Below are 11,693 nucleotides of genomic sequence, written 5' to 3' on the forward strand. Positions count from 1 at the left end.
TTCCAGGTTTATACCCAAAAAGATTGAACTTCTAATTTTAAAAATTAACCTCTCTAGAAATAAGTCTCTCACTGTTGCTATCTTTGCTTAACACCCCAGCAATCCTACAATCTAAGATAGATTCCCTCAATCTCACAGAAATTATCAAGGAACATACATAGCTGATGTTCTGAAAGAGCTTCAAAATATGGATCCCTACAAATCAGCGGGCTAGTCAATCTGGACCCTCTCTTTCTAAAATTATCCGCCAAAATTGTTGCAACCCCTATTAGAAGGCTGTTGAACCTCACTTTCGTATCGTCTGACATCCCCAAAGATTGTAAAGCTGCCGCGGTCATACTCCTCTTCAAAGTGGGAGACACTCTAGACCCAAACTGTTATAGACCTATATCCATCCTGCCCTGCCTTTCTACAATCTTCGAAAGCCAAGTTAACAAACAGATCAACGACCATTTCGAGTCCCATCGTACCTTCTCCACTACGCAATCTGGTTTCCGAGCTGGTCATGGGTGCACCTCAGCCACGCTCAAGGTCCTAAACGATATTATAACCTCCATCGATAAAAGACTGTACTGTGCAGCCATCTTTATCGACCTGGCCAAGGCTTTCGACTTTGTCAATCACCACATTCTTATCGGCAGACTCAATAGCCTTGGTTTCTCAAAGGACTGCCTCGCCTACTTCTCAGATAGAGTTCAGCGTGTCAAAACGGAGGGCCTGTTGTCCGGACCTCTGGCAGTCTCTATGGGGGTGCCAAATGGTTCAACTCTCGGGCAGACTCTTTTCTCTGTACATATCAATGATGTCGCTCTTGCTGCGGGTGATTCTCTGATCCACCTCTACACAGACGACACCATTCTGTATACATCTGGCTCTTCTTTGGACACTGTGTTAACAAACCTAAACTTTCCTACCAGACCCACATTAAGGAACTCATATCCAAACAAAATCTAGAATTGGCTTGCTATTTTGCAACAAAGCCTCCTTCACTCATGCTGCCAAACATACCCTCGTAAAACTGACTATCCTACCGATCCTTGACTTCAGCGATGTCATTTACAAAATAGCCTCCAACACTCTACTCAGGAAATTGGATGTAGTCTATCAGTGCCATCCGTTTTGTCACCAAAGCCCCATATACTACCCACCACTGCGACCTGTATGCTCTCGTTGGCTGGCCCTCGCTACATATTCATTGGCATACCCACTGGCTCCAGGTCATCTATACGTCTTTGTTAGGTAAAGCCCCGCCTTATTTCAGCTCACTGGTCACCATAGCAACACCCAGCCATAGGACACGCTCCAACCAGGTATATTTCACTGGTCATCCCCAAAGCCAACACCTTCTTTGGCCGCCCTTCCTTCCAGTTCTCTGCTGCCAATGGCTGGAAGGAATTGCAAAAATCACTGAAGCTGGAGACTTATACCTCCCTCTCTAACTTTAAGCATCAGCTGTCAGAGCAGCTGACCGATCACTGTACCTGTACACAGCCCATCTGTAAATCACACACCCAACTACCTCACCCCATATTGTTATTTATTTATTTTTGCTCTTTTGCACCCCAGTATCTCTACTTGCACATCATCTTCTGCACATCTATAACTTCAGTGTTAATGCTAAATTGTAGTTATTTCGCCTATATGGCCTATTTATTGCCTTACCTCCCTAGTCTTACTACATTTGCACACACTGTACCTAGATTTTTCTATTGTGTTATTGAGTGTACGTTTCTTTATCCCATGTGTAACTCTGTGTTGTTGTTTTTGCCGCACTGCTTTGCTTTATCTTGGCCTGGTCGCAGTTGTAAGTGAGAACTTGTTCTCAACTGGCCTACCTGGTTAAAGTGTTGTGTTATCTCTTTTGTTGTGATGTGTGTTTTGTCCTATATTTTAATTTTCTTTATTTTTAATCCCAGCCCCCATCCCAGCAGGAGGCCTTTTGCCCTTTGGTAGGCCATCATTTTAAATAAGAATTTGTTCTGAACTGACTTGCCGAGTTAAATAAAATAAATAAAATATGATATTCCTTCTAACATATTCGTCTGTATCATATTCCCTCTATCATATTTCCTCTAACATATTCCCTCTATCATATTCCTCTCCACCATCCATTCCCCTCCCTTTTCATCCTCCTCATCTCAGCGCAGCCCCTCTCCATGGGGTCGATTTGGAGTTCAACATTTAAACACTCCCCAGATTTGTGAAAAGTAAACATTGTGTGTTTATACAGTGTTGCACAATATGCCTTAACAAAAATCAAACAGAGTAAACATTTTTATTTTTATTTTTAAATGCTTTGTTTTTTCATTGCATGCAAAAATACCATACCCTCCCTCCCTACTCCCTCTGTATTACCCAGTCTACTCATCCATCTTCAAGCTTTCATCCCTTCCCTGCTCTTCTATCACCCTCTCAGTTCCACCTCCAGCTGGCTCCCTCTTTTAATTCTTCTCCAGTCTCTTCCTCTCCTCTTTCCTCATCTTTTCTCTCTTCTTCTCCTCCTTTTCTTGGATCTTTCTCTCCATCTCCAAGAATGCAGCTTGAGCTTTCTCTCTCTTTTTCAGCTCCTCAGAACACTTCTTCTCTTTCTTAATCTTGTCTTTCATCATGTCATTATGTATCTTCATCAGCCCCTCTAACCTCTTTTTCTCTGCCTTTTCCTTCTCTTTGCTTTCCTTCTCTCTCTTTTTCTGTTCTAACTTCTCCCTCTCCTTCTCAGCCTTCATGACTTTCTTCTGCTCTTTCTCTCTCTCCTTCATCTCTTTCCTCTCCCTCTTTTTTTGCTCCTCCTCCTTGTGTTTCATCTCCTTTCTCTCTTTCTCGTCATCTTTCAACTTCTTATTATTATTTTTCTCTTTTTCCTCCATTTTCAAAAACGGGATTTTCTGCATGTGGTTCCTGACCAGAAAGCCCACTCTTCCCAGGATGGTCTCTGCTCTCTCTGATGAAACCGTCCCATTGGAGCACTTGGAATGGGCACAGTCCACCTCACTCTTCAATCCCTCCCTCGGGCTCACCTCCTTGACGCTCCTCTCTTCACTCTCAATTTCAAGGCGTATCCAATAATCCTAACAGGAAGACATTGACTCTAGATGTAAAATTGTTCCAATGTGGCACATTCAATACACAACTGAGTGATCAACGCACAATGACGGCCTAATAATCCTAGTGAGGGGTGATGTTTTATACTATGAGCAAAGAGCAGCAGGTTTGGGGTCAATTCCATTTCAATTCCGGTCAATTCAGGAAGTACTCTAAAATTCAATTCTCTTCAACGCATTGAATTGAAATGGAACTAACTACCATCCCTGTAAAGGATTAAGGTGAAATATGACACCTACCTTTGCCTCTTCCAGGGTCCAGGGCCTGGGTTCCTCATCCTCTGACCTGCTTATGGAGGCTCCAACTATAACAGGCGTCTTAGTGACAACGCAGATCAGAGGGGTGGGCCGCTCATCATTGCAGGTTGCCAGAGTTAAGTTAGCATCTGATGCCTCTGCAGCGACTGAGCACTCAGTGGCGCCCTCTATCATCTCCTCTGGCTGCTTATGGTCATTGTCCAAAATGTGTGACAAGATTGGAGGCAGCCTTGGAGCAGGGCTTTTATCCAGGTCCTCTCCCTGGACAATGGATGTGCCTACAGTGATCTCTGTGGCAAGGGAGGACTCGGTGGCATCCTCTTTTTCCTCCTTGGTCAGTTTGTGGTCACAGATACATGGCGAGCTTGGAGGCAGTGCTGCAGGGTCAGGAGGGCTTTGATCGGCTGCCATGTCCTCTTTGAGGTGAGTGGACACATCATTGGTTGTTTCACTGGCAACTGGACACTTGTTGGTTCCCTCTACTGCCGCCCCTGGCAGTTTGTAGTCAATGTCAAAGACACATGGCAGACTGGGAGGCAGCATTGGGACAGGACATTTAGCTGCTGATCTGTCCACTCCATCAACAGTAGCTGTGCCTGAAGTGGCCTCTGTAGCAAATGAGACCTCATAGGCATCCTCTACTGTCTGCTCTGGAGGCATGAAGTCATCGTCAATGACTGGTGGCAGGCATGGAGGCAGCACTGAGGGAAGAATTCTAGCTGCCCATCGGTTCTCTCTCTTGACAGTGGCTGTACCTGCAGTGGCCACTTTGGCAACTCGGCACTCCGTGGCTGAAACAGCAGGCTGGGAGGTTTCCAGGACATTGAATGAATTGCTAATGAACCGCTGAGCCAGTGGTGGGAGGGAGAAAGGATAGAATCTGTCCTCTTCCTTGATATTAGACATTGCCACTGGAGCAACTGAGACCTCAGTGGTTTCCTCTACTGTCTGCTGTGGGGGAATGGAGTCCTTGTTAAAGAAGTGTGGCAGGTATCGATGCAGCATTGAGGAAAGATGTGTATCTGTCGATAAGTCCTCTCTTTTACCAGCAGATACATCTGCAGTGTCCTCTGTGGCAACTGCGCACTCAGCAGGGACAAAGTAGGAAAATACAATGAACCGCTGTGCATCCTGAGTGCGTATGGCCAATGGAGAGGGGGGATGCAACATGGTTGGTATAGGCCTCCGATTGGTGAAAGCCAGTGGTGGGAGGGAGTCAATACAGGGAGCCATGAACTCAGTGAGTGGACGGTTGGTCACATCTCTCACATTCTGCAGGAGAAAAGAAACAGACATGATGAAGGTGAACACATTCAGTACATACATACTTTATTATGTACACTATATACTTATACATCACACATACAGCGCCTTCGGAAAGTATTCAGACCCCTTCACTTTTCCACATTTTGTTACCTCACAGCCTTATTCTAAAATAATGGAAAATCCAAAATAATGGAAATTTACATAAGTATTAAGTACTTTGTTGAAGCACCTTTGGCAGTGATTACAGCATAGAATCTTCTTGGGTATTACACTATAAGCTTGGCATACTTGTGTTTTTGGGAGTTTCTCCCATTCTTCTTTGCAGATCCTCTCAAGCTCTGTTAGTTTGGATGGGGAGAGTTGCGTCACAGCTATTTTCAGGTCTCTCCAGAGATGTTCGATCCGGTTTAAGTCTGGGCTCTGACTGGGCCACTCAACGACATTCAGAGACTTGTCCTGAAGTCACTCCTGCGTTGTCTTGGCGTTGTGCTTAGGGTCGTTGTTCTGCTGTAAAGTGACCCATTGTCCTGAGCGCTCTGGAGGTTTTCATCAAGGATCTCTCTGTGCTCCGTTCATCTTTGCCTCGATCCTGACTAGTCTCCTAGACCACGCCGCTGAAAAACATCCCCACAGCATGATGCTGCCACCACCGTGCTTCACTGTGCCGTAGTTGCCAGATTTCCTCCAGACGTGACGCTTTGCAATCATGCCAAAGAGTTCAATCTTGGTTTCATCAGACCAGAGCATCTTGTTTCTCATGGTCTGAGAGTCTTAGGTGCCTTTTGGCAAACTCCAAGCGGGCTGTCTTGTGCCTTGTACTGATGAGTGGCTTCCATCTGACCACTCTACCATAAAGGCCTGATTGGTGAAGTGCTGCAGAGAGGGTTGTCCTTCTGGAAGGTTCTCCTATCTCCACAGAGGAACTCTTGAGCGCTGTCAGAGTCACCATCGAGTTCTTGGTCACCTCCCTGACCAAGGCCCTTCTCCACCCCGAATGCTCAGCTTGGCCAGGCGGCCAGCTCTAGGAAGAGTCTTGGTGGTTCCAAACTTCTTCCATTTTAGAATGATGGAGGCCACTGTGTTCTTGGGGACCTTCAATGCTGCAGAGATTTTTTTGGTACCCTTCCCTAGATCTGTTTCTCGACACAATCCTGTCTCGGAACTCTACGGACAACTCCTCCAACCTCATGGTTTGGTATTTAGTCTGAATGTACTGTCAACTGTTGGACCTTATATAGACAGGTGTGTGCCTTTCCAAATCTTGTCGTATCAATTTCATTTACCACATGTCCAATCAAGTTGTAGAAACGTCTCAAGGACGATCAATGGAAACAGGATGCACCTGAGCTCAATTTCGAGACTCATAACAAAGGTTCTGAATACTTATGTAAATAAGGTAATTCTGTATTTAAGTTGAATACATTTTCCAAAAAAAATGTAAAACAGTTTGTTCACTTTGTCATTATGGGGTATTGTGTGTAGATTGCTGATAATTTTTATTTCATTTAATCCCTTTTAGAATGAGGATGTAACGTCACAACAGGTGGAAAAAGTAAAGGTGTCTGAATACTTTCCCGAAGGCACTGTATATATCTAGTTTCCTCTCAGATGCTCTGCATCAGTCTGTACCAACCCTGGGTCTTCTAGCCAACAGGTAAACTAAGTGTAAAAATACATTCCCTACACCCAGCATAACATTTGACATTTTAGACATTTAGCAGAGGCTTTTATCCAGAACTACTTAAGGTAGCTAGGTGGGACAACTACATAATCCTGATATGAAGGTCTACGAGAGATCGCTTGGTCTTGTCTTGAAAAAATTTTAAATAACAAGGCAACCATAGGAACTGAGGACTATGTACATAACAATACTCAGAGACATACACGATACAACACAAGAAAAGTTATCAGACAAAATACTGTTAGCTTACATTCAATGGCATATGGCACATTTTGCCCGTATATTGACATACTGTATATTTGCTTTAATCAATATTGTTCAATAGAACTCTAGTCGACTTTGTCAAAGTTGGTCTTGTTACCTCCTCAATCAGGCTTGGCATTTTCCTCGTCTCAAACCAAATCGTCTTCCTCTCCTTCTCCTGCTCCCTCTGGATCTGCCACACCAGAGCCAACCTGGCACCCAGCTCCATCATGTAGTCTGTCTGGATCTCCCTTTCCTTCAACTGACACTCAGCCCTCCTCTGTGTCAGCGTTGAACCCTCCATGTCTTCCTCCTAGCTAACAATATCTCTGGAAAATACATAACGTTGTAGTAAGTGGCGTGTTGCTAACAAGATAATACATCTCTTTAAGATGTGCACATGTTTCTTCCCGTTTACTTACAACTAAGCAAGTGACAATCCCGATCCAGAGATGATTACGCAATAGTCCTATCTGAATTACTAGTAAAAAGTTGGCTACTAGAAAAGCGACCAAGTTCAAATAAATCGATTGTGGCTGTTCCTATCATTATGTGCACAATATTCTTTATGACATCTTCATTGTGATGCAAGGCGTCGCCATTGGAGATGACAAAGCACAACATAGACTTTATAAAGCAAACTTCAGGCTCTCTCTGTACCTTAGCCTTATTCAACCCCCTCATGTAACGCCACTCCATATTGGGCCTGATTCTCACAAACCACACTAATCACTTATATAATATCATTCAAAAAGGTTTTTGGGGAGGAAAGTGACTCTATACCCATCATGGACCTAACTTGTTGTACAGTTTCATCTATTTTAATCAGTCCAGTCTTCTGTTTGAGTGCCTCTGGGTGCAACTCAATTTAAAGAGGTCTATCAATTCAACCATCTGAAATGGATGACCATTCAATCAAGAAAATCAGATTATTTTTTAAGTTAGCAACTACAAGTTAGGTAGGCCTACTTGTTTTTTACACAACCTACCCTTTTGTTACATATTTATAGAGATAATTGATTACAATATATGTTAGGGATTAACACAAAGATGGGGTTTTCTTTCATCAATAGAATGTATTTGCTATCAGGCTGGCTGACTACAACAACTGTAACACGCCATCTCAGTTGTCAGGATGAACATTTTTCTCACCAAAAAATGGATTCAAGCAAACTATCTTTCGTCAATAGTTTCACTTGTCACCATGATTGCATGTCAGGCCTACTTAAAAGGTCATGTTAGTACACAAGTCATTTGATAAGTAGTTATTCTACAGAAACATAGTTAAACAGTAAGTTATATTACAATCTACCTCTCAAGTAAGCAGCGTGTTCTCTCGCTAATGAAACAGGACATGAAAAATCTGTCAGTGGTTAGTTGAATCAGTCTCTTTGCACTGTTCTGTTTGTCTGTGCAACAGCTAACCTCCCAGAATCAGAATCTTGTGATGTCACAATGAAGGCCCCATTGCCATGATTACCCACAGAAGCTCTCATGTGTAATCAAATGCTGGAACAATTCACTTTTTTTTTTACCTATGCAGCACAGTCATACCTAATACTTACATTGAATCCATGTAACCACATTTTATATTGAAATAAAATGCTCTACCTCTTATCAAATGATTGACCATTCATAATACAGGTGTTTTGCCTAATTCAAAGTCAATATGTTTTAGATTTCACAACTAGCGTCCAGGTTTACTTAGGTTACTTGTTTGATCTCAGCCTACCACTAATGTCAGTGTTTCTCATCATACTCTTCATCATTAATACAATATATAGGCTACCTTACTACAGTAAAACAGGTCTTCCATAGACTGACACCTCAGTAACAAAGTTCTATCAAAGAAATGAGGGCTCAAGAAAACATCTCTCTTCAATGGCCTCAGCTATTAACCATTTGATCAACAAGGTCAAATGCAGCACTAAAATCAAGAAGCAGCTCAACCATAAGTTTATTCTGGTCAAGTGACCTCAGCCATTGATCAGTTAAATCAACTGGAGCTGTTGCAGTCGAGGGATCTTCACGGTACGCACGCTGGTAGAGAAATAAGATGTGCTGGATGTGTAATTATCTAGGCCTAAAACATTTGATTGAAGAGTAGGTGTCCCTGAATTCTTGCATTGTAGTTCATTATATTATTAAGGAAATCAATATCAACTGACTATAGAACAGTAGTTTCAGACCTGCCAACAGGGCCCATTGTTTAAAAACGTGTTTGAAATGTTTCTTATCAATGTCTTTCCAGTTGGTCTAACCAATCAGACTCAAGAGCATCACACTTTCCTCCATTCATTCCCCTCTCTCATATTCCTCTATCATATTCAGTGGTGACTCGTCATTCAGGGCAGGTGGGACTTAGCACCACATTTTTTCTAAAAACTGGCTTTCCTGTTTTGCATGTTATTTTGACATGAATACATGTCACATATCAGTTTGCAAACATTTTTTAAATATATTGTCACGTTCCTGACCTGTTTTCTGTTGTTTTTGTATGTGTTTAGTTGGTCAGGGCGTGAGTTGGGGTGGGCATTCTATGTTATGTGTTTCTATGTTGGGTTAAGTGTGTTGCCTGATATGGTTCTCAATTAGAGGCAGGTGTTTGACATTTCCTCTGATTGAGAACCATATTAAGGTAGGCTGTTCTCACTGTTAGTTTGTGGGTGATTGTTTATGTGTCTGTGTCTGTTGCACCACACGGGACTGTTTCGTTTGTTCGTTTGTTTGGCTAGTCTTACCTGTTCGTGCGTTCTTCGTGTTTATGTAAGTTCTCTAGTTCAGGTCTGTCTACGTCGTTTTGTAATTTTCCAAGTGTTTTTCGTGTTCGTCTTGTCTTCAATAAATATCAATTATGTCTGCATACAACGCTGCGTTTTGGTCCAACCCTTACTCCTCCTCCTCATCCGAGGAGGAGGCATTAGACAGCCGTTACATATATATACAGTACCAGTCAAAAGTTTGGACACACCTACTCATTCAAGGCTTTTTCTTTATATGTACTTTTTTCTACATTGTAGAATAATAGTGAAGACATCAAAACTATGAAATACCACATATGGAATCATGTAGTAAGCAAAAAAGTGTCAACAAAATACATTTTATATTTAAGATTCTTCAAAGTAGCCACCCCTTTGCCTTGATGACAGCTTTGCACACTCTTGGCATTCTCTTAACCAGCTTCATGAGGTAGTCTTCTGGAATGCATATTAATTAACAGGTGTGCCTTGTTAAAAGTTAATTTGTGGAATTTCTTTCCTTAATGCATTTGAGTCAATCAATTGTGCTGTGACAAGGTAGGGGGGATATACAGAAGATAGCCCTATTTGGAGAAAATTAACAAGTCCATATTATGGCAAGAACAGCTCAAATAAGCAAAGAGAATGCGCTACCCGGCCTCCCGGGTGGGGCAGTGGTCTAGGGCACTGCATCGCAGTGCTAGCTGCGCCACCAGAGTCTCTGGGTTCGCGCCCAGGCTGTGCTGGGTTCGCGCCCAGGCTCTGTCGCAGCCGGCCGCAACCAGGAGGTCTGTGGGGCGACGCACAATTGGCATAGCGTCGTCCCGTTTAGGGAGGGTTTGGCCGGTAGGGATATCCTTGTCTCAGTATGTAAAATGTAATAAAATGTATGCACTCTACTGTAAGTCGCTTTGGATAAGAACGTCTGCTAAATGACTAAAATGTAAATGTAAAAATGAGAAACGACAGTCCATCATTACCTTAAGACATGAAGATCAGTCAGTCAGGAAAGTTTGAAGAACTTTGAAAGACCTTCATGGTCAAATTTCTGCAAATAAACCACTACTAAAGGACACCAATAATAAGAAGAGACTTGCTTGAACCAAGAAACACAAGGAATAGACATTTAACCGGTGGAAATCTGTCCTTTGGTCTGATCAGTCCAAATTTGAGATTTTGGTTCCAAACGCTGTGTCTTTGTGAGACGCATAGTAGGTGAACGGATGATCTCCGCATATGTAGTTCCCAGCGTGAATCATGGCGGAGGAGGTGTGATGGTATGGGGGTGCTTTGTTGGTGACACTGTCTGTGATTTATTTAGAATTCAAGCACACTTAACCAGTATGGCTACCACAGCATTCTGCAGCGATCCGCCATCCCATCTGGTTTGCACTTAGTGGAACTAATCATTCGTTTTCAACAGGACAATGACCAAACACACCTCCAGGCTGTGTAAGTGCTATTTGAACAAGAAGGAGAGGAATGGAGTGCTGCATCAGATGACCTGGCCTCCACAATCACCCGACCTCAACCCAAATGAGCTGGACCGCAGAGTGAAGGAAAAGCAGCCAACAAGTGCTCAGCATATGAGCAAACTCCTTCAAGACTGTTGGAAAAGCATTCCAGGAGAAGCTGGTTGAGAGAATGCCAAGAGTGTGCAAAGCTGACATCAAGTAAGTTTAGTAAATTCAATACAACTGGGAACTCGGGAAAACGAGATACGACTGGGAAAATATGTTTTGATCTTTCATCCAGCTCGGAATTGTACGATTGGAACTCTGGCCTCTTTCTAGAGCTACGACCTGAAAATCAATGACCTCATCATGATTCAAGCTTTTTATGTTGAGTTCCCAGTTGTCTTGAAAGCACCATAAATCCAGAGAATACCAGACTTTGATGACAAACTTTGATGACAGAAATTGCCCACGAAGGACCGCCGCGCCACCTTCCTGTTCAAGTGAGCACAACACAACAAAGTAAGTCCAAAAATGTCTTGTGTGCTTTTGCATAAATTATGTATTATGGCAGGGAGATAGGTATACTGTAGCTAAAAAAGTAATACCAAGTGTATGGTGTGTAGTAACTGTTAGTAGCCCATGTGCCTCACTGAATGAATTAACTATTTCGCTGCCAGAAAAGGCTTCGCTGATAGCCAGGTGTAGCAGTGGTAAGGTGTTGGGACTGCTGTTGGGACTCTGCTGTTGGGACAGCTTTATGTTGGGACATCTTTATGTTGGCTCTAACAGTTTGTGGACACCGTTTGTCACCGTTATAGTGCAATTAACGCATTGTTTAGTGTTCTGTAGTGTAGTGGCTTTGTTGACATGCATCCCACAATTTTTTTTTATTGCCCCACCAAGATTTAAAAGCTTAAATTGCCACTGATCATATTCCCTCTATAATATT

At 42.8% G+C, this 11,693-nt stretch overlaps 1 protein-coding gene across 1 annotated transcript; it reads right to left on the reverse strand.

Annotated features, from left to right (window-relative positions):
• Window positions 1-2,354: 2,354 nt before the first annotated feature.
• On the reverse strand, window positions 2,355-6,909 carry LOC129859498 (MAP7 domain-containing protein 2-like). Its single transcript, XM_055929360.1, has 3 exons — window positions 6,668-6,909; window positions 3,342-4,631; window positions 2,355-3,068 (listed from the first exon to the last, which is right to left on the reverse strand). The coding sequence occupies exons 1-3, from the start codon at window positions 6,851-6,853 to the stop codon at window positions 2,442-2,444; spliced, it is 2,103 nt and encodes a 700-aa protein (XP_055785335.1). The 5' UTR covers window positions 6,854-6,909; the 3' UTR covers window positions 2,355-2,441.
• Between the last annotated feature and the right edge of the window lie 4,784 nt (window positions 6,910-11,693).

This window comes from Salvelinus fontinalis, chromosome 7 (assembly GCF_029448725.1).
Source record: "Salvelinus fontinalis isolate EN_2023a chromosome 7, ASM2944872v1, whole genome shotgun sequence".
Taxonomy (NCBI): domain Eukaryota; kingdom Metazoa; phylum Chordata; class Actinopteri; order Salmoniformes; family Salmonidae; genus Salvelinus; species Salvelinus fontinalis.

Excerpts from the sequence above, each read along its gene's own strand:
- LOC129859498 (XM_055929360.1), bottom strand. The coding sequence starts at position 6,853 with ATGGAGGGTTCAACGCTGACACAGAGGAGGGCTGAGTGTCAGTTGAAG. Across the intron at positions 4,632-6,667 it reads TGCCAAGCCTGATTGAGGAG|AATGTGAGAGATGTGACCAA; the intron begins GTAACAAGACCA and ends TTTCTCCTGCAG. Across the intron at positions 3,069-3,341 it reads GGACCCTGGAAGAGGCAAAG|GATTATTGGATACGCCTTGA; the intron begins GTAGGTGTCATA and ends TCTTCCTGTTAG.